Source organism: Bombyx mori, chromosome 28 (genome assembly GCF_030269925.1).
Source record: "Bombyx mori chromosome 28, ASM3026992v2".
NCBI lineage: Eukaryota > Metazoa > Arthropoda > Insecta > Lepidoptera > Bombycidae > Bombyx > Bombyx mori.
In genome coordinates, this window is record NC_085134.1 from 2,562,347 (window position 1) to 2,585,548 (window position 23,202).

At 38.3% G+C, this 23,202-nt stretch overlaps 2 protein-coding genes across 5 annotated transcripts in view; one reads left to right on the forward strand and one right to left on the reverse strand.

Annotated features, from left to right (window-relative positions):
* LOC101746599 (uncharacterized) overlaps window positions 1-23,202 on the reverse strand; it is a 186,127-nt gene that overhangs the window by 128,181 nt on the left and 34,744 nt on the right. The window lies entirely within an intron of this gene.
* The window catches only part of LOC101740841 (protein Wnt-7b), a 94,316-nt gene that overhangs the window by 52,478 nt on the left and 18,636 nt on the right, over window positions 1-23,202 (forward strand). For all 4 annotated transcript variants that reach the window (XM_021352859.3, XM_062676771.1, XM_021352862.3 and 1 more), the window contains exons 3-4: window positions 17,798-17,929; window positions 18,942-19,039. In XM_021352859.3, the coding sequence (XP_021208534.1) occupies window positions 17,798-17,929; window positions 18,942-19,039 (230 nt within the window). The remainder of the gene's footprint in view (window positions 1-17,797; window positions 17,930-18,941; window positions 19,040-23,202) is intronic.

Sequence of the window (23,202 nt, forward strand, 5' to 3'; positions counted from 1 at the left end):
TCATCGGATCATTTCCCGATCACCGTCCTCGCCAAGCCTGTTGCTTGCAACGAAGAGATCGACATTTAAATTAGCCCATAGAGACAGCCCACTGAGTTTCTCGCCAGATCTTCTCAGTGGGTCGCGTTTCCGATCCGGTGGTAGATTCTGCGAAGCACTGCTCATGCTAGGCCCAGTGCTAGCAACACTCCTAGTTTGAGCCCCGTGAGCTAACCTACACGTAAAGTAGAAGCTGAAATAGCCTCTCAAGGCTATCCGTATAGGTGGTAAAAAGAAAGGATCATTTCACTATGACGGTAGTTCCCAGCCGTATATCGATCAGAATGTTGACGCTGTCGCTTCTAAATATGCTTTTAACCAAGCAACTAGGCTCGCTTCGATGATTGAACGCACAACGCGAATCCATCTGATTCCACTCGCGTCTCCAAACCATGAAGTCTCATCCATAAAAGTCTTATAAAGCTATTATATTAATCTGTTTTTTTATTAAAATAGTATTAATAATAATAATAATTTAATAACTAGAATATATTATTAAAAGGAGTCCCTTTAGGCAAGATTCCGAAGATAGTGGCAGCGTTCCCCCTTTGAATAGCTAGACTAATTCTTTGTCAGCAGCTGCCAACTCTTTGGTCTCCTGTAATGTCGTCTAACCTTTTTGCTATTTCCTTAAAAAAAAATATGTGTGCGTGTACTAGTGTACACACGTAAGAAGTGAAACTTATTTATGGCCTTATTTTTCGAAAAATGATCTACATGCAACTTTCTAGAAATTGGTTAAATAAAGTTAAATTAGATAAAGTTTAAACAAAAGGATTTTATTATCATAGACATGAATACAAAACAGATGGCGCGTAACGGAAAAATGTGACGCGTAACCGAAAAATGTGACGGTAATTTTTTTTCCAACGCCGATAAGGAAGTTTCACTTCAAAAATATTTCTATTACAAAATTGACTTTCGAAATTTACAAATTTCATGGTCGTCGAACGATGAAGATCTGCCCCTTTCCCTTCCGTCTTCTAGAGAGGTTAAAGAAGGTAATCGTATGTGAGGCGGTCACGAAAATAAAACAGGAATATCCGGATAACCCTCCTAAAATACGTACGTCCCTGTTCAACCTTTGTGTAATTAAAAAGAGACTGTGATTAGTAATTCACGGTATAATAGCATCTGGGACGCGGTTGTCAGTTGACCCGCAGACCGTGACTCTTGTCAAACGTCCGGTATGAATGTAATTACATCCAGCTGTTTTGTATTACTTCCATTGTTGATGTTGCACGGAAATATTACGGATTTATCATAGCCGACCTACGAATGACCGAGATTTTGAAATTCAAACACTAAAGGCGCGGTTTCATGATACTGATGATATCTTCTTCCATCATCATCATCATCATCATGAAATATTACGGATTTATCATTGCCGACCTACGGATGACCGAGATTTTTAAACTCAAACACTAAAGGCGCGGTTTCATCATATTGATGACATCTTCTTCCATCGCCACTACAATTTTAGACCTTAAAACTTAATAAGATGTTACTCCGCCGAAGTAATATTATGTATTCTCACAAATTACCCTACGCAACGACTCTAAAAGCGTAATTCAAATCAAATTCACATCATTGGTAATGGTTATGTAATTTTAATAAAAATATCAAGGCATTCTATTAAGTTTTCACGTAAATCTATAAATAATCACGTAATTACAACGCGGATAATACTTTATATTACGATTTACTGTCGCACGTGTATTAGAGAGGCGGACGAAGTAAAAAATATGTTGTTACTCAAAATGTCTGACGCAATAAATTTTTTATGTTCTATTGAGGTTAACGACAAACTTACTTGTTTATGTAATAATAATAATATTTTTTATCTGTACTTGCATTTCAAACATTTAATCTATCTTCTTATATAATCTACTATCACCCGCTTCGCTGGGCATTTAAGATTAACATTATTATTTATTGTCATTATTATTAGGTAGTTCAACACTCATATAAATATTCTATCCATTAAGCACATGTATTTTCTACATGGATACCAAGTTTCAAATCAATCGGATGCATGGTTCAGTAGTTATAACGGAACATCCGTAAAAACCACTGTAGATTTATATATTAATATAGATGTTCTAAAAATGTAACAAAGATTGGGGAATTCAACAAAAAATAATAATTTTTAGCGGTTTTATCGAGTGGTACATATAGGTAAAACTACTTTTACGATTAATCTCAGATTTATTATTATGTTTTTTTATTTTTTTAGGGCTTAGGACTGGACGAGCTCACGGCCCCCCTGGTGTTAAGTGGTTACTGGAGCCCATAGACATCTACAACGTAAATGCGCCACCCACCTTGGCATATGAGTTCTAAGGTCTCAGTATAGTTACAACGGCTGCTCCACTCTTCAAGCCGAAAGGCATTACTGCTTCACGACAGAAATAGGCATGAATGCGACTTATTTTAAGACATGTTATCGCAATCTCGTATTGTACGATCGGTTGTTTCACCCTTCAAACTGGACGATCATCATTCTCCTGCCCTTCAGTCACCTAGGATCAGCGCAAGATGTTTTCTCCTTCCATACTCTTCTATCATATACCATTTCTTCGCTCACTCCCCTCTTACATATATCGTCTTTCACGCAATCAATTCATTTTTTTCTTACCCTTCAAACTGGATCAAAAAAGGTATATTCAAGATTTCTCTCGTTTACAACTATAACTATAGCCCGAACAATTTGTACAAGATTACATCTAAGTCGTAATGGCCGACTCGTACGCGCGTACGATCATACATAAATCAGTTAAAGGCATGTTAATGAACGTCGATTATTTGGGATATATCGTCCTAAACGTAATTTATTTACCTATAGTGGGCCTCCGAAGTCGCAGTCCTCAGTTTGAATTGAGGATATATCGACAATGACCAGATGAAGTTGGAGCATCTTTGGTGACAAACGATTTTTATTTATCATAAATTTTTACGACTTTCTGACCTAGTTTATGGTAATTCTCAATTAAGATTTGATTTAGAATGAAGAAACTAGACATTGTTTAGTCCTGATATTTGTAGATTATAATACAGATATAGGGTAGGGTACCCAGGTAGGTAGTCCTATAACGCGGTATTTTACAACACGATTCCACGCTAACACTAAAAGAAAAATTCCCGCTTTTTTTCCTACCTATTCTAGTAACATCGAGGGGCTATACTTGATTCGCCGAATTCGTAGGTGAGCTCGCGGGGCTCAAACTTGTTGACGTTGCTAACACTAACCCTAGCAAGAGCAGTGCTTCGCAGAATCAACCTCCAGAAACGCGACCCACTGAGAAGATCCGGCGAGAAATTTGCTCGCCGAGCCCTTCGTCGCAAGCAACGGATCGGGAAAATTTCCCCAAAGCCCTCTTAAAGCACGGTACTTCTACAACAGAATTACGAGATTTTTGTTCAAAATTCCTTTGAAAATTACGTTCTGCACTATACACACACAATATTTGAAAATAACCGGTATTTTACAGCTTAATTTTTATGTGTAACAGGTAAAAAAAATCCATACACGCGTAGTTGAGATGTTTCGTTCAGAAAAGAATATTCTCCTTTTTGTATTGGCTTCTAGTCTCAACACGGGACTTTGTAGGAACGTATCTACCGTGTTATAGAAGGGTTACCTGGACGTGGATTCTTTATCTCTTTTAACTCAATTACCCACGCGGGTAGGCACCACCGCCCTGCCTATTTCTGCCGTGAAGTAGTAATGCGTTTCGGTTTGAAGGACGGGGCAGCCGTTGTAACTATACTGAGACCTTAGAACTTATATCTCGAGGAGGGTGGCGCATTTACGTTGTAGATGTCTATGGGCTCCAGTAACCACTTAACACCAGGTGGGCTGTGAGCTCGAACACCCTTCTAAGTAATAAAATAAATAAAAATCGCTAAAACCACATTATATACTTTGTTAACATTTAAGTACTTTATTAATGACCATTTTACTATAAATGTTGCTCTCGAAGGCACACAAGCATACATCCTATCAGACGACAAGTTTTTCCCGTCATTCCTATCAGCAACGAGGTTAGCTAAATAGATAAGAATGAGTGAATTGCTGTTCGTTAGTCTCGCTAAAACTCGAGAGCGGCTGGACCGCTTTGGCTAATTTTGGTCTTGAATTATTCGTGGAAGTCCAGGGAAGGTTTAAAAGGTAGATAAATATGAAAATGCTCGTAATTAAATAAAAATAACAATTTTGTTTTTCCCTTAATGTGTCCCCCAAAAGTTTAGGTCTTTTATTTATCGATTGAGGCACTATTAAGTCTGCCGGGTCAACTAATAAAAATATAAAATCCGACTAGTCGAACGTTAAAGCGACTAAAATTCCACATCGACTGCTACATATTCGAACGGGACATTACGTAACATTTTAATAGGAATTCCGTTTCGATGCGGACCACCGACCGACAGAAATCCTTTTGTTTAATCTAAAATTATTAGTCCTAGAATGACAGTCGAGTCGATCCTTTGAATTATTCCCGTGTTCACTTTGATTCGCTGAAACATCTCGCAAAGGTCTTTGTGTGGACATTTATAATAAAAAAAAACGAATGAGGAAAAGGAGATTCAGAATTTTGTTTCAAATTAATAATATACCTACGTTTCCTAGAAAAAAGCTAGCAGGCATCCATTGATCATGTTTAATTAAAATTCTTAATTTTGTAACCATTTAAACATGAAACAATTAAAATTTTACTGGTGGTAGGACTTCTTGTGAGTTCGCACGGGTAGGTACCAATTTCTGATGTATGGGTTTCGGTTGGAAGGGTAGGGCAGCCATTGTAACTATACTGAGACCTTTTTTTATTGCTTAGATAGGTAGACGAGTTCACAGCCCACCTGTTGTTAAGTGGTTACTGGAGCCCATAGACATCTACAACGTAAATGAGCCACCCACCTTGAGATATAAGTTGAGGTCTCAGTCTAGGTACCTAGTTACAACGGCTGCCCCACTCTTCAAACCGAAACGCATTACTGTGTAGGTATACAACAAAGGGAAGATCTTCCACCGAGCGGGTGAAATTTTACTCGGTAGGCTGACGGTCCGAATGTTATTGTTCGGAACTTGTATATATGCGCTTTATCTTGGAAATGTCGTAAGCGAGATTCAGGCATCTGTCAATTATTTTGCGTTGTATGATGGCTACCCGCCACAACTGCTTCACGGCAGAAATAGGCAGGATGATGGACCTACCCGTACGTACTCACAAGAGGTCCTACCACCAGTAATTACGCAAATTATAATTTTGCAGGTTTTGATTTTATTACACGGTGTAATTCCTTTACCGTGGAAGTCAATCGTGAACATCTGCATAAGTACGTATTTCATTATAAAAATTGGTACCCGCCTGCGGGATTCGAACACCGCTGCATCGCTAGATACAAATGCACCGGACGTCTTATCCTTTAGACCACGACAACTTCAAAATTATTTGCAAGCTATTCTGTTGTTAATGTTGGATTAGCTCTTATATTCTTTACAACTGTAACAGAAATATACTCGCCCAATTACTATAAATGTATATGGAAGGACAACATTGACCTCTTTCATTCGATTTAAAGTTCAATGTTCCTTGATTTTTAAGTGCTCGCGTTAAGACTTCCAAAATCATCATAAAATGGTCCTCCGATTCGTATTTATTGTTCAAAACACAAGTTACCAAACTCAAAGCACTGATAAGTCAAATATATTACCAGTTTACGAGTCGACTTACAGTTAGCTTCACAAATTGAATAGCCATAAAAATATTACACGCCACTAAACACTCATTAGTGCGTGATGATTCTTGTTTTATAAAATAATTTGAGATAATATTTATATTGTCGTAAAGTTTTGATGCTCGCTTGAATGTTTCGTCTAGTGGCCTTCGCATCTTTGTACAGTACGCGGCAATAAATATAGCACTTCGATCTTCGGGAAGAGACGATCGGCTAATTTCGGCTTTGTAGAGCGCTATCTCTGTCGCACACTGCCTATGTGGACATATGTCAGTCGCCGTTGGAAGTGTGGTGGACGCTAAATATAATAAAAAAAACGAGAGTAAAATATAATGTAAAAGCAGTTACCACTTTTCTTAACTTGAAGGGTACCGGGATAACCGTCTTATACTTAATTGTATTTAGATTTAATTTTTGGAAAAGCTCTGTATATATGTGTTTTTTTTTCAACCTAATCTCTAAAAGACGCTATTCCACATACGCCCGGACTGAAAGATGAGCTCACGGGCTCAGCCTGAGAGAATTAGCCAACACTAGCCCTAGCAAGAGCAGTGCTTCGCAGAATCTGCCACCGGATCGGAATCGCGACCCACTGAGAAGATCCGGTGAGAAAATCAGTGGGCTGTGTCTATGGTTTAGTTCGCAAGTCGAGCTCTTTATCGTTAATCGACGAGTCGGTATGCACTTAGATCGCTTTTCTCTCCTAAATCAAACAATACTATGGCTCTACACTGAATGGTTCAACGTTATAGTTAATCTGTGTTAACACAACTCTATAATTTTTGGGCATAATCTATGTTAAGCACGACTACAAACTACAAGGCTCTTTCATAAATTCGGATATCTAGTAACTACTTTTAGTGTAAGACCTAAATATAATGAAGAAAAACATCCCACACTAACCTAGACGATCATAAATTCTATTCTATCACGATTCAATCATTTTGTAAAACAACAACCGGAAATTATTTTAATATCTACGACCGGTGTTACCTACACAGAGCCGTGTTGCCAGCAATTATGATTTATTGATACGTAGGTGTAAATGTTGCCAGATCAAGTGATTTTAATTATACCAAGCCTAATTTATTGGCCGGGCTGATATAGTGTGCGCATAGAGTTACTATTCTAACTGGAGTGCTTACTTCGTTTGACATAAAAACTAAAAATATACTTTATCCCTATGGCTTAAAGTTTATTTTTAAATAGCAAAAGATGTAAGGAAAAACGGTCTGAAAAGAGAATGATTATTAAGTGGTGGTGTCCCTCTCGCACATTTTACAAACAAAAAGCAGTGTTGCTAGCTTAGAGGATTTTCCACAAAATCTCGTAATTTGGACCGCTGTCTTAGTTATCAAAAATGGCTTTTAGTGGTTAGTGGATTTTTTAGTAGCTTGGGCGTTGTTGAAAATTATCGAAAAGGTTAAAATCAATCTACTTTACAGGATTTTAAACATTTTATGACAATAATATATCTAAATACTTATTATTTAAACGATGTGACTTAAACTTAACTAGAAAATGTTGCGACAATTTAGAATTTCCATCAACGTCAAAAATTAAATTGGTTCAAAAGAAACGTACAAAGTCATGGTGAAATTAGTTTCTGATGATGACAATTTATTAAATTAAATTATATAAGAAGTATTGATTATATGATATATATTGATTTTTAATAGAACATCATATATTAATAAAGCTCATTAACAAAAAAAAAATATTGTTCTATATTAATAAAAACTCTGTTTAATGGAAAATTTAATGGTAGGTACGTAAATTTCTGATGGTTTTCATGTTGAATTTGATGGGAAGCCAGATTAATTGTTGGCATCACCGAAAAAAAGCTATGAATGGATTAAAAGAAAAATGGCGTCTATTTACGTTTGTAGTTCGAAGTTAAAAGGGCACTGATACAGCTTGTGGCTTGTTTTTTTTCGAAAATCGTGAAAGTTTCCGTGTAATTATGGTGAACACTTATATTGTAAGTGGTTTTAAGCGAGAATCCTCTCCAGTTTGTGGAATATCCGTCCATATGTCAGATTCATTGATAAATTTTTACTAGTGTGAGCATATATTTTTAAAATGTGAGATATTTTTTCTCATTATAATATTATATAATATAACCAATATTTTGTAAATAGAGATCAAGTACTATGTGTATTGCGTTATGTGTATTGACTTGTCATTTAAGAGTTATTTAATTGTCTACATATAACAAATAAATGAATTTCAGTTCATTTCATTTTATTACCCATTGTGTTGTATTTCTTAAAATATAACTAGTAGACTTAATATATACGTGTCATGAAAATAGCACAGAAGTAAAAATACAAGCAATTTTAAATCAATTGAAGATGTGAATGTAGGAAAAGAGCACCCGATACGCGCAGACCATGTGTGTTGTGTCTCACTCAGTGAGTCAAATATTAATTTGCACGGCCCACTTAGCCAGTACATTAAAGTAGGAATTGCGTAATTAAGTTCAACATAATATTTAAGTCGCGGTTGAGTATTCGGACGTTAAACATGAGTTTGAAGAAGTTTAAGTAATAGAACTGAGGTAATGATGTTTGTAACAAAACTCAGTGCTAGATTTTCGACATCGCAGCAATTTCCAAAAAAAAGCGTCGAAAAAAAGTCACCATGACGACGAAGCAATGTTTAAAATTGAATTTACATAAATAAACTGTTGCAAGCACGTGTTTTGTATTTACATAGGACTACACAGAATTACTTAAGGTAAATTCAAAACTGATGCATGCGTATAATTTTGTCCTATAAATAAATTTTATATGGTCACCACATTAGACAAGGACACCGCGACCAAAAAGTATTCTCTTTCGAGACCGATTTCTCGGCATTAGACAGCACTCCAGTTGTAGGTACTTATTAACTCCATGAGTGTGCGAAAGTGTCCGTCGGCCATTGATTGAAACATTAATTTCGAGAACGTTTCCTAAATATCAGGTTTTTGAGCGCCACCATCGATCTTACTAATTAACCAGGATATTTCCTTCGCTTAATTGGATTGGTAACAAATTAATACTTACTAGAGGTCCCGCAGTAGTCGAAATTCGACTATAATTAACTGGAATTGTAAGTTTGTACACTATTATGATTGTATTTTATACTTCTATTCTAAATTTGTCGTCACACAGTTACACAATTTGTGCCACAGACGTCAAGAACGAAAGTTTGACAATAAATAGTATGCATGCGTGTGTGCGTCAAATACATGGTATGTAGTGTGTGTAATGTTTTCTTTATTAATTTAATGTATCTTTTATGCATTATTTTAAAAAAATATTAGCTATGTGCACTTCTTCTCTATATTCTCTATAATTGTGAAAATTTTCATACTCCTCCGTCCGCGCAATTTTCGTAAAAAGGGATACAAAGTTTTTGCTTCACGTATTAATATATAGATTAATACTTATTCCGTTAAAAGTTTGGTTGTACTATTCTGATAATTTTTTATACACTAGATGGGTAGACAGGAACATGCAAATCGGTAAGCGTTATGTAAGATCTGGAGACTGATGACCTCCAAACGCTCCATTAATGGTGCTTTTAGGTACTGTAAGCACCGATCACCGTCTTCACCAAATCCCGTCGCTTACGACAAAGGGCTCGACGAGTAAATGAACCCACAGACACAGCCCACTGAGTTTCACGCCGGATCTTCTCAGTGGATCGCGTTTCTGATCCGGTGGTAGATTCTGCGAAGCACTACTCTTTCTAGGGTCAGTGTTAGCAACACTCCGGTTTGAGCCCCGTGAGCTCACCTACACACGGTAGGGTGAAGCTGAAATAGCCTCTCAAGGCTATCAGCATAGGTAAAATAAAATAGGAAAACCAGTTTTTCTTTTTTCTTCTTTTTTGTGTATCTGTTTAGCTTCTAATGTCTAGTGTGTGCATAACAAATAAATAAATAAAAAAAACCACATCAAAATTATTTCTCAAAAAAAAAAATACAATAGAATATTGCAACAGACGAAATAGCGCGCAAGCGAAACGCGCGCTAAACTTAGCTTGCCGATAAAGATTCGTTGCTATTCCGTCGTGAACTCAAGACAGACGGTAGTTGGAGATAAAACGACTTAAAACCAATTAGGAACTAATCAAACAATTAGTTACTCGCGCCGGAAAACGGTAACAATGAATTCGTTTATAGGTCTATTGCTATCTTTCCGTGAAGTCATTGCTCGCGAATCAAGCGAACTTGTTGCGAATCGCTATGCATGTAATATGCTCAAATGAAATAGGTACACGTGGGAGATTAGATTAACTGTGTTTTATTATGTAAATAGTCTCTCCTTCGATCCTTGCAGATCCTTTGTTTAGTAGAAAGGCTCTAAGCTGAGGGGAGAATAAAAAAAACTGTATTTCGAATTTTTATCTATACTTCTATACAAAAGTCTTTAACCAGTGCATTGTCCCCGCGATGACCTACGGCGCGGAAACCTGGACACTGACGGCAGGGCTGGCCCATAAGTTAAGAGTCGCACAGCGGGCGATGGAGAGAGCTATGCTAGGTATTTCTCTAAGGGACAAAATCCGGAACGGAGAAATTCGACGGAGAACCAAAGTCGACGACATAGCTCTCAGTTAGCAGGCTGAAGTGGCAATGGGCCGGTCACATCTGTCGAGCCAGCGACGCCAGGTGGGGGAGGGAAGTCCTCAAATGGAGGCCACGGATGGGTACAAGGAGCGTGGGGCGTCCTCCAACCAGGTGGACTGACGACTTAGTGCGCACGGCGGGAAGTCGTTGGATGCGGAAGGCGGAGGACCGCATTATGTGGAAGGCATTGGGGAAGGCCTATGTCCAGCAGTGGGCAGATAAAGGCTGATGATGATGATGATGACTTCTATACTAATATTATTAAGAGGAAAGATTTGTTGTTTGTATTGAATAGGCTCCGAAACTACTGAACCCATTTGAAAAGTTCTTTCAGTGTTTGGAAGCTACACTAACCCCGAGTGACATAAGCTATAATCTTTTTTGAAAAAAATTAGGGATCCTTACTAAAACTCCAATAATGTAACACAAGGTGTAAAAAAAATTACCTAAAATATTCTTAACATCGCGTGCGCTGCGAAAACTATATAGTTTACAATATTTTCAGAAATCATTGTACTCGTTTAGCCTTTTAACTGCCTTGTAGGTCACCAGTGCCCTACGCGGCGCACTGAAGTAATCTCGATATCTGTTATTAAGCGCTTGGATTGCCTAACTTTGCCTTCTTCTGTTTTTAATGATGTTTTAGTCCTTTGGGTCTCTTAGAAATAGATTCATTCTCAGTTTTTTTGATTGCTTAGGTGGGTGGACAATCTCACAGCCCACCTAGTGTTAAGTGTTACGCTGAAATAGCCTCTCAAAGCTACCAGCATACGTAGGAAAAAAAAAAAAAAAAAAAGAAATTGGGACCATACATATAAATTTTTTTATGGGTGGACAAGGTCACGGCCCACCTGGTGTTAAGCGGTTACTGGAGCCCATAGACATCTACAACGTAAATACGCCACCCACCTTGAGACATAAGTTCTAAGGTCTCAGTGTAGTTACAACGGCTGCCCCACCCTTCAAACCGAAACGCATTACTACTTCACGGCAGAAATAGGCAAGGCGGTGGTACCTACCCGTGCGGACTCACAAGAGGTCCTACCACCAGTGAGCCTGGTTTGGATATTGAGCTGTCTTAATATGGATGCGTTCGTCCGATATGCTGTCCACGGGATTCGTAGTATCTTCCTCCAGCACCACATCTCGAAGGCATCAATTTTGTGTATTGAAAGTGAATTTGGTTAGCAAAATCAGTATGGTTCCAAGGGTCGAAGGTCAAAAATTCCGAGACTAGACAAGGGCCTCACGACAATACTCATTGGTTTGAACATACAAGACTGCAATGAGTCTTGTATTGTAGTTGAGCTGAATGTAGTTGGTGATAAGCGAAGCGATTTCTGGCCCTCATAATAAAAGAATTCGTAAAAGAGTTTTTATTTTTTTATTGCTTAGGTGGGTGGACGAACTCACAGCCCACCTGGTGTTAAGTGGTTACTGGAGCCCATAGACATCTACAACGTAAATGCGCCACCCACCTTGAGATATAAGTTCTAAGATCTCAGTATAGTTACAATGGCTGCCCTACCCTTCAAACCGAAACGCATTACTGCTTCACTGCAGAAATAGACAGGGCGGTGGTACCTACCCGCGCGGACTCACAAGAGGTCCTACCACTAGTATTCATGAAAATAAGCCTGCCACAGATTTATTGAGTTTTAGAATTCATCGAACTATTTATTTTATTTTTTAATTATGTCCACCATTTTGACGTGATAACGTCTTATGAATCGATGAACACTGGCTACAGGCACGAAAAAGTGTCACGTTCCACCTGAGCCTGGGCGTGCAAGCGAGAGCACGGAACAAACGATAGAGAAGCACGATCGGTCCAAGCGTCGGCTTGTGACATATCTCTCTTCTCGAGTGACGTCAGAGCTACCAGTTCGTATAGTTCTGCTTCGTTATCAAATAAAACCATTGTCCGTAAACCAACTTCACAGACAACCAATTTTTTTTGTATTGGTCTAGACAGTTGAACGACCTCACACCACATCCGGTAATAATTATTTTGTCGGAGTCCATAGACATCATAGCATGAACGCACATTTTGAAATTTAGAAATTGATTTGAACGTGAAATGGTAATGCGTTTCCGATTGAAGGGCAACCGTTGTACTGTTAAAACTGAGACCTTAGAACTCATGTCTCAAAGTGGGTGGCGGCATTTACAATGTCTCAAGTGTCAATCTCATTCAAAAATTAAAATTTCTTACCTAAAACCCGGTCACTGTCTTCGTTGCACCCGATGCTTGCGAAGAAGGGTTCAGCGAGCAAATTAAGTCTTCGACGCAACCAACTGAGTTTCTCGCCGGATCTTCTCAATGAGTCGCGTTTCCGATCCGATGGTAGATTAGACGAAGCACTGCTCTTACTAGGGCTAGTGTTAGTTAATTCGTTAAATTAGAGCCCCATGAACTCGTGTCTACTCGCTCGGTTAGCTGACATAGCCCCCAAGATTACATCATAGGCAGGCAAAAAAAATATATAAAACAGAAACGCTACCTCTTATGTAACAAATCCCCGCCCGTACCGCAGACATTCCCACCGGTTTCCTATCAATAGTTGTAAATAACATGTTCCAATCGAGAACTTATCTGTTCCGATACAAATGAAAGCCAACGAGAATTACTGAGACAAATACTATCAATAAAGGAGTAGGTACTTACAAAATGTCTCGCGTCTAGAAATCGAAAGATCGACTTGCAATAGATAAATCTAACTGTAGCACACGCTTTAAATAAAACACTAAGCACTGGTCTAAAGAGGTTTCCACGAAAACTGCATTGAAATCACTGGTCAACATGACGTCATTGCGTAGTAGCGCTGTCTCTTTCGCACTTATTTTTTTTACACAATCATGTATCCCCACTACAATTTTTTCATTGATTCTAATTTAGTATTCTTTTCGGTTTAAGCAACTCGTAGACTTAATGGGAATGCGTTTAGAGCTTAATTTCGCTTCTCTTATTGTCATTACATTATTAACGATGTATCGAGTATTTTACAGTTAGTTTTTGTTGTCACGTTAACTTCACAGAATAAAATTTACTAGAGGTCCCGCAGTAGTCGAAATTCGACTATAATTAATTGGAATTGTAAGTTTGTACACTATTATGATTGTATTTTATACTTCTATAATCACAAATTTCGCCAAGACTACACTATAAAAAATATTAACAAAGACAAACAATATTTAATCTATTCTCAATTTGACAACAGACGTCAAGAATAAAAGTTTGACAATAAATAGTATGCATGCGTGTGTGCGTCAAATACATGGTATGTGTGTGTAATGTTTTCTTTATTGATTTAATGTATCTTTTATGCATTATTTTAAAAAAATATTAGCTATGTGCACTTCTTCTCTATATTCTCTATAAGTGTGGAAAATTTCATACTCCTCCGTCCGCGCAATTTTCGTAAAAAGGGATAGAAAGTTTTTGCTTCACGTATTAATATATAGATAATAGTATTATCTAAGCAAATTTCAAAACATAACGCACTTATGTGAGAGGAAAAAAAATTAATACAGTCTTTGATAAGTTTTTGATAATAAAAATAAAAACAAAAACAAATCGCACGTAATCCCATTGAAGAGAATCCACATTGACACATTTCCTGGATCGACAAAACCGAGTAGCAGCTAGTTATCAAAATAAATCTTAGTCTTAATTAGTTAGTCTTAGTTAGTAATCTAGCCTACTGAGGTTCTCGACGGATCTTCTCAGTGGGTCACGTTTCCGATCAGACGGTAGATTCTGCGAAGCACTGCTCTTGCTGGGGCCAGTGTTAGCAAACCCTCCGGTTTGAGCCCCGAGAGCTCACCTACACGCTAGGGAACGCTGATATAGCCTCCCAAGGCTATCAGCATAGGTAGAGAAAAACACCTTTTCATTATTCTTCTCAATCGTGTCACTCTTGACAAGTGGTCAAGGGTTCTCGCCATCTCTGCCTGGTTGAAGTCATCGTACTACACTCATTAAGGAGACCTACTACTGTGGTTTTAATTTAGGCATTCCACCGCATTGGTGACCACCTCTTTCAAGATAAGCTTGCATAAATACAAGTTCCAAACAACAACCTTCGGACCGTCAGTCTACTGAGCAATAAATGTGGAAGATCTTCTCTTTATCGTTAATTCCTAAAAGGCAAAATTACCATCAATAAAACAATAATGAAGTTTCATCTTTAATTTTTTTAAGAACGACAATGCCATTATAGTTCCAGTTTTTAGTTTATCAAAGTATTTAGAATAAAAAATAAAAATAAAACTTAATCGAAACATCCCCAATCAACAATCAAGTATACAAACATTAATAACGACGGATATTAAAATATTAATGTTAATTTTTTTGTTTTTTTTTTTAGAAAGTACAAATGATATAGACGCTTCGCCGCGGGCAATTGATTCTTAATTATGATATACGATGTAATAAATTGTGGCTTTAAACAAACATTTCATATGTTCTGTTGGTTCACGTGTACACTTGCGTACAGAAAAACGTTTTTTATTGTTTTGTGGTAGCTTAACTGACTGACTAGCGAGGTTCGCTGCAACCATAGCGATATTTTTTGCCAAATGACCCTAAACGCCAAAAGCCTGTCAATATTAACAAGGCAGTTCTCCCTGTCTTTAGGCGACTGGAAAAAATATGGTCAAAAAAAATGAATCGCTGTCTCCGACTGTACATGTAAAAAAAAACGCGCGTTTTTTTTCCTGCCGCGTTTTTTTTTCGTATTGAATCTAACAACACGTCTCCCACGTAGAAACGCAATACCTGACCAGTGAAAGCGTACTTCACAATTAATTTAGAATACTAATTATCGTGTGTCTTTTTTAAATATGCAAATTATCTTTCATTACGATACTTGATAAGAAAATATCATATGAATGGTGTGCACACTTAGAAAGCTGTGATTGATTGATGCTTTTAAGCTGCCGCATTGAAATGGCAAATGGGCTTCGAAAACCTGGTCCGACTGATAAACTTCAAACGTAACCTATATTTAGAATTAAGTACATTGCCTTAAATACACAGTATTGTATCAGAGCCGTATGTATACTCATTTAATTCCTAAATTCACGTAATTGTCTCTCTAGTTAGTTCAGTTACGGTATATATCTGTTGTTAGTCTTTCTTTAGATTACACGTGGCTTGGTTTTTTTCCCCTACTTATTTGCTGGTAGCTTAGGGGGCTATACCGGCTACGCCCGGACGAATAGGTGACCTGAGAGAATTCTTTTTTTTTAATTGCTTATATGGGTGGCAAGCTCACAGCCCACCTGGTGTTAAGTGGTTACTGGAGCCCATAGACATCCACAACGTAAATGCGCGACCCACCTTGAGATATAAGTTCTAAGGTCTCAAGTATAGTTACAACGGCTGCCCCATCCTTCAAACCGAAACGCATTACTGCTTCACGGCAGAAATAGGCAGGGTGGTGGTACCCACCCGCACGGACTCACAAGAGGTCCTATCACCAGTCATTCGCTAACACTAGCACCTAACAAGAGCAGTACTTCACAGAATCTACTACCGGATCGGAATCGCGACCCGCTGAAAATATCCGGCGAGAAACTCTATATTATTATTATCTATATCTATACGAATATTTAACGCTACAGTGGTTTTTACGGATGTTCCGTTTTAATTATTGAATTATGCATCCGATTGACTTGAAACTTGATATCCATGTAGAAAATATATGTGCTTAATGGATAGGCTAATATTTATATGAATGTTGGACTCCCTACAGCAGTTACGTTAATGATGAGAATCTTTGTACGGGGTGAGAAATAATAATGTTAATTTTAAATGCCCAGCGGGCGAGTACGGCTAGTTATCTATAGGTATATTATTGCTCTAAATTCAAAGTGAAATAAAAACCTTTTCCATTTTCTAAACACAAATTTAACTATTTTTTAAATATCTTTTTAAATATAAAAATTTTTAGTGCTCAAGCTTCACTGAAAACCACTACCATATATTTTTTTAAAGTAAACAAAAGATATGTACAGATATATCGTAAAACAAACAAAGCGAATGCTAATTAAAGTTTATTATGCCACCTCCGTTAATTATTGGCCTGTTTAGCGTCACAGTGCGACAGCTGACAGACGGCGCGCCAATTCACACAGACCTGAGTTATAGGTGGGAGTTACAAGTCAAATCATTAGCAGCCCAAGCTGGGTGAAGGATTGAAGATTCTTGAAAGAAAGATCTTTTTTTTTTATTGCTTAGATGGGTGGACGAGCTCACAGCCCATCTGGTGTTCAGTGGTTACTGGTTGACATCTACAACGCAAATGCGCCGCCCACCTTGAGATATTTGAACCCCTTAACACCAGGAGGACTGTGAGCTCGTGCACTAATCTAAACAAAAAGAAAGACCGTCTTTCGTATACTATAACTGAACTTTATACATCAAAACGACTAAGCAATTCGTTGAATATTCATTATGTATTCATGTTTACCTTCCACGTTTTCCTAAAACATCCCTAACCCGTACATCAGCCCGCTGAGTTTCTCGCCGGATCTTCTCAGGGGGTCGCGATTCCGATCCGGTAGTAGATTCATTCGCGAAGCAATTGCTCTTAAGTTGTTAGGTCTCCCTCGGAGGCGCTCGGGCAGTTGTTAGCAAATCCCACCCCTCCTGGCTGAGAATTTGCTCGCCCACCTGTCCTGGTGAAACTGGAAAGGGCTTCGGGCCACTAGTAATGTTTCAATGATAAAAAAAAAAAAAGTCCTTTTGGGATGTGATTTACACAGATTAAACAATAGAATTAGAGAGTCACAAATACAAAATAATTGAACTCAATAAACCTACTACTTCGTCGCTCTTACTTGACATTGTCGTTGTGCTGTAAAACTCGAACTCATGTTTGATACATGAGCACACAGCGGTGGGTGACAGCGTTTATGGGCTCCGGTAACCACTTAACATTAGATGGGCCGTTAGCTCCTCCTGAGACCTTAGAACTTATATAAGTTCCAAGGTCTCAGAATAGTTACAACGGCTACCCCACCCTTCAAACCGAAAAGCATTACTACTTCACTGTAGAAATAGGCAGGGTGGTGGTATCTACACGTGAGGACTCACAAGACGTCCTACCACCAGTAATTACGCAAATTATAATTTTGTCGGTTTAATTTTAATTACACGATGTCATTCCTTCACCGTGGAAGTCAATCGCGAACATTTGTCAAGTACGTATTTCATTAGAAAAATTGGTACCCGCCTGCGGGATTCGAACACCGGTGCATCGCTACACACGAATGCACCGAACGTCTTATCCTTTAGGCCACGACGACTATTAGTTTCGGGCGATGGCGGCTTTGCGTTAACCCAAGTTAAGAACAATAAAGAAGTACTTATATCGCGTTCTTCTATTACAGAACCAGTTCATCGGGCGGTATATCTCTTGGAGCGCATCTCGTCTGCGCGAAGGCCCCTGGTCTGACCGACAAACAACGCGCCATGTGTCGGTCTTCTCCATCGGCTATAGCCGCAATCGGTGATGGACTTAAGTGAGTGCTTAAACTTAAATAACATTAGGACCACACGTCATTAAGGATACTCCCGATCCACTAACGGTGCTTTTAGGTACCTCAGGCACCGGTCATCGTTCTCGTCGAACCTGTCGCTTGCGACGAAGGGCTCGACGAGCGAATTAACCCATAGACACAGCCCACTGAGTTTCTCGCTGGATCTTCTCAATGGGTCGCGTTTGCGATCCGGTGGTAGATTCTGCGAAGCACGGCTCTTGCTAGGGTTCGTGTTAGCAACGTCGTCAGATTTGAGCCCCGTGAGCTTACCTACTAGTTAAAGCTACGCTGAAATAGCCTCTCAAAGCTACCAGCATAGGCAGGGAAAAACAAAAGAAAAAAATTAGGACCATACATATATTTTTTTTATTGCTTAGATGGGTGGACGAGGTCCACAGCCCACCTGGTATTAAGTGGTTAGTGGAGGCCATAGACATCTACAACGCAAATGCACCACCCACCTTGAGATATAAGTTCTAAGGTCTCATGTATAGTTTTACAACGGTTACCCCACCCTTCAAACCGAAACGCATTACTGCTTCACGGCAGAAATAGGCAGGGTGGTGGTACCTACCCGTGCGGATTCACAAGAGGTCCTACCACCAGTAATTACGCAAATTATAATTAAATTACGCAAATTATAATTATAAATATTAAAAATGTGTTTATAGGCCATTCGACCATTGCCCATCATTCGACTACACCTCATTCAATTTCTTATACAAGGTTCAAGATGCGACTAATTACCTAAGAGTGATACCGAGACCTTAGAACTTATTTCTCAAGGTGGGTGGCGCATTTCCATTGTAGATGTGTAACAAATACCGTTACATACATACATAGCAATACGGTGTTACAGATGTCTATGGGCTCCAGTAACCACTTAACACCAGGTGGGCTGTGAGCTCGTCCATTTAAGCAATAAAAAAAATTACCACATAATAGTTAACATGCATAACAAACTGTACTACAATGCTGTTTTTTTCATTACCAGGATGGCATATGAAGAATGCCGGGCTCAATTGAGCGGCCACAGGTGGAACTGCTCAGGAGTGGGAGACGGAAATCACTTCGGGCACGTTATGCCGTTAGGTTGGTTTTTAAATTACTTTTAATTTTATTACGACGTCGTCGTGGCCTAAAGGATAAGACGTCCGGTGCATTCGTGTTGAGCGATGCACCGGTGTTCGAATCCCAGGCGGGTGGGTACCAAATTTTCTAATGAAATACGTACTCAACAAATGTTCCCGATTGACTTCCACGGTGAAGGAATAACATCGTGTAATAAAAATCAAACCTACAAAATTATAATTTGCGTAATTACTGGTGGTAGGCCCTCTTGTGAGTCCGCACGAGTAGGTACCACTACCCTGCCTATTTCTGCCGTGAAGTAGTAATGCGTTTCGGTTTGAAGGGTGGGGCAGCCGTTGTAACTATACTTGAGACCTTACTTAAGACCTTAGAACCTATATCGCAAGGTGGATGGCGCATTTACGTTGTAGATGTCTCTGGGCTGCAGTAACCACTTAATATCAGGTGGGCTGTGAGATCGTCCACCCAACTAAGCAATAAAAATAAAAAAATAAATCTATGAGACCTTAACAACAGGAATATAAATCGGTTGCCAATCATAATCATCATCAGCCCACAGATGTACACCGCTACATATAATCCTACCAAAGTTTTTCTATCAACAGCAACATAATATCCACTCTGAGTTACACATACTCTGTGACTTATGGAATACCACAGTATAGCGTACAACAGTGGATCAACAGTACTCTCCGTTATAATGAATTGCACAACGATGCCGCAATGCTAGCAAATCACGAAATATCCATTCTCATTTCTGGTGGTAGAACCTCTTGTGAGTCCGCACGGGTAGGTACCACTACTCTGCTTATTGCTGCCGTGAAGCTGTAATGCGTTTCGGTTGAAGTTAGTCTAAAACTATAATATGTTATGATTTAATAAACGATCGTGTCCACCCCTAAACGTAAATATATGCGTGAATATATTTAACTTTGTCGTGATGTAACCCACCCACAAGGAGCGCTAGAAACTCGCTACAAAATCTATAGTCAATACTTTATCCATTACCGTTCACTTAAAAAAAACATGTCGGCAATTATGTGTTCGGAAACTGTAATTTTCTTATTGCACGAAAACTTCGAAGTATTGTAAATAAAATGGATACAAATGCTGCAGATGACTTAACGTAATTCAGTAGTGATGGCCGCGATTTCCTCAAATGCTTCAACGATGAACAAATGAGTCGACTATTATCAAAGGCGGCAATCTGACTTTTGGACAATGATTGGTAAATCAGAAAAACGAATTATTGACTTTGTATTAAATTGGCAGTCACAAAACTCTTCGGAACGACATCTTAGATAAATAACAGGTTAACTATTAACCTTTATTTAATGCAGGTTTTGAACCGTATTTTTTGAAGGAGACGATTATATTCAAATAAATCTGTATTGACATATCAATAAAAAATTTTTGTCCAAATGTACAGATTGCCACCTTTGATAATAGACGACTCAAATAATCTATACTAATATATAAATCTACAGTGGTTTTACGGATGTTCCATTATAACTACCGAACCATGCATCCGATTGACTTGAAACTTAGTATCCATGTAGAAAATACATGTACTTAATGGATAGGCTAATATTTATATGAGTGTTGAACTCCCTAATAATAATGACAATAAATAATATTGTTAATTTTAAATGCCCAGCGAAACGGACGAGTACGGCTAGTATTTGATAAACATAGTTCATAGCTGAAAGCTGAGATCTCGCGGTATCACCATCTTGCCTATTTGTGCCGTGAAGCAGTAATGCGTATCGGTTTTAAGGGCCGGGCAGCCGTTCTACTGTTAAAAGTGAGACCCTTACAACTCATGTCTTGAGATGGACGGCATTCACGTTGTAAATGTCTAAGGGTTCCGGTAACCACTTAACACCAGGTGGGCTGTGGTAGCTCGTCCAACCATCTATGCAATAAAAAAAATTTAAAAAAAGGTGGCATCATGTACTATTTATATTGGAAGCATAGTTCGTTATTTCTGGATTACAAATTTTTAGAACAAATCCAGGAATCATGTCAAGTACTTATGTTTGTGAAGTATAAACTATAATTCCGCTCTCCAATCACAGAAAACCAATAAATTATGTCGATAAATACGACTTTTTGTTTTACGTCTATTGACAGGAGGTATAAATTTGCATTTAGTTAAATAATTGTGCTCTTTCTCACATATACCGTGGTATCTCAATTGGGCTCATTGAAATAACAAATTAAAACTTTACAGATAATATTGTTAATTTGAAATTAAGTTTTTTTTTTATTGCTTAGATGGCTAGACGATCTCACAGCCCACCTGGTGTTAAGTGGTTACTGGAGCCCATAGACATCCACAACGTAAATGCGCCACCCACCTTGAGATATAAGTTCTAAGCTCTCAAGTATAGTTATAACGGCTGCTCCACTCTTCAAACCGAAACGCATTACTGCTTCACGGCAGAAATAGGCAGGGTTTTCAAACGGGGTTTGTGAGGAGTCTTCAGGAGACGACAGCGACTTGGCTGGTATTGCTAACGTCCGTGAGCGCGGAGACTTCTTACCATTGATATTCTCTCACCTCCGCTAGTAGATACCCGTGCTATACGATTGATTGAAATCGCGTAATATAAAAATGGGTTATAAGAGTACCGTTTAACTGTATATGTAACAGTAACTAACAGTTCGGTACTTATTAGGACCGCACTCTGGTCAAATGTCGCAGACGTAATGTGCGAAAGAGATAACGCTGTACAAAGCCGAAATAAACCGATTGTCTCTTTCTAAAGATCGATATGCAATATTTATCGCCGGATACTGTATTATCAACACTTGGCAGATGTGGCAGATGTGACAGTAGAACATTTTATTTATTTATTCCATAGATGGGTGAACGAGCTCACAGCCCACCTGGTATTAACTGGTCACCGGAGCCCATAGACATCTACAACGTAAATGCCGCCACCCACCTTGAGATATTAGTTCTAAGGTCTCAGTATAGTTACAACGCCTTTCAAACGGAAACGCATTACTGCTTCACGGCAGAAATAGGCAGGGTGGTGGTATCTACCCGTGCGGACTCATAAGAGGCCCTATCACCCGAAAAAACATGGTAGGCTAATACAGTTAAAATAATGTATTATGAAGTCTAAACTAAAAAACAAACTGAAGTTTAAACACTTTTAAAACAACGTGAATTAAAAATTATAATAACCTAAATATCGCCAAATGACAAATGTCTTTGACAGGCGCGCAAATTAATCGAACGCCTTGAAGTGTATATAAATGTCATGTCAATCAAATTCGCGCCATTTTGTATTTCATTTCTGTACCAAGAATCTGCTCACATATCGCTTTATTTTCCCACCTGATCACAAGCTATGTAGATAAGTCGTTAGCTTAGGTGACCTACCAGCAAATCCGAGTTTGATATTCAATAGACCTGTCCCTGTCCATCCGAACTGGTGAGAGTCGCAAACATAACCTACACCCACAGCGGAAGCCTTGATTTATGCTCGATTTATAATTGGCGCCATGTTTATTTATCTGTCAGATTGTTGTTTTTTAATTGCCACACTAGACTCGGTTATGTTAAATCGAATATTTTCATAGGTAATACCTTGGATGTATAATCGATACATTAATACGTGAAGCAAAAACTTTGTACCTATTTTCACGAAAATTGCGCGGACGGAGGAGTATGAAATTTCCCACACATATAAAGAATATAGAGAAGGAGTGCAGAATTCTATTTTTTTTTTTTAAATTATACCTAAAAATATATTAAACCAATATAAAAAACATTACACACACTACCATGTATTTGATACAACACATACATATAATTAAACTCTTTGTTTATAGTCAATTGTCAAACTTTTGTTTTTGTTGAATATCTGTAGTCAAATCGAGAATAGATTAATATTGTTTGTCTTTAATATTATTTATCTATAGTGTAGTTTTGGCGAAATCTGTGATTATATTATAGAAATATAATAGTATTTGACAGTAGAACCATAATTATGTTTAAGCATAAAACTTCAATTAATTATAGTTGAATTTCGACTACTGCGGGACCACTAGTATTGCTTAAATGGTCTGTATTGGTCCGTAAGATAGTTCTCACACACAGACACAACCCACTGAATTTCTCGTCGGATCTTCTCAGTTGATCGCGATTC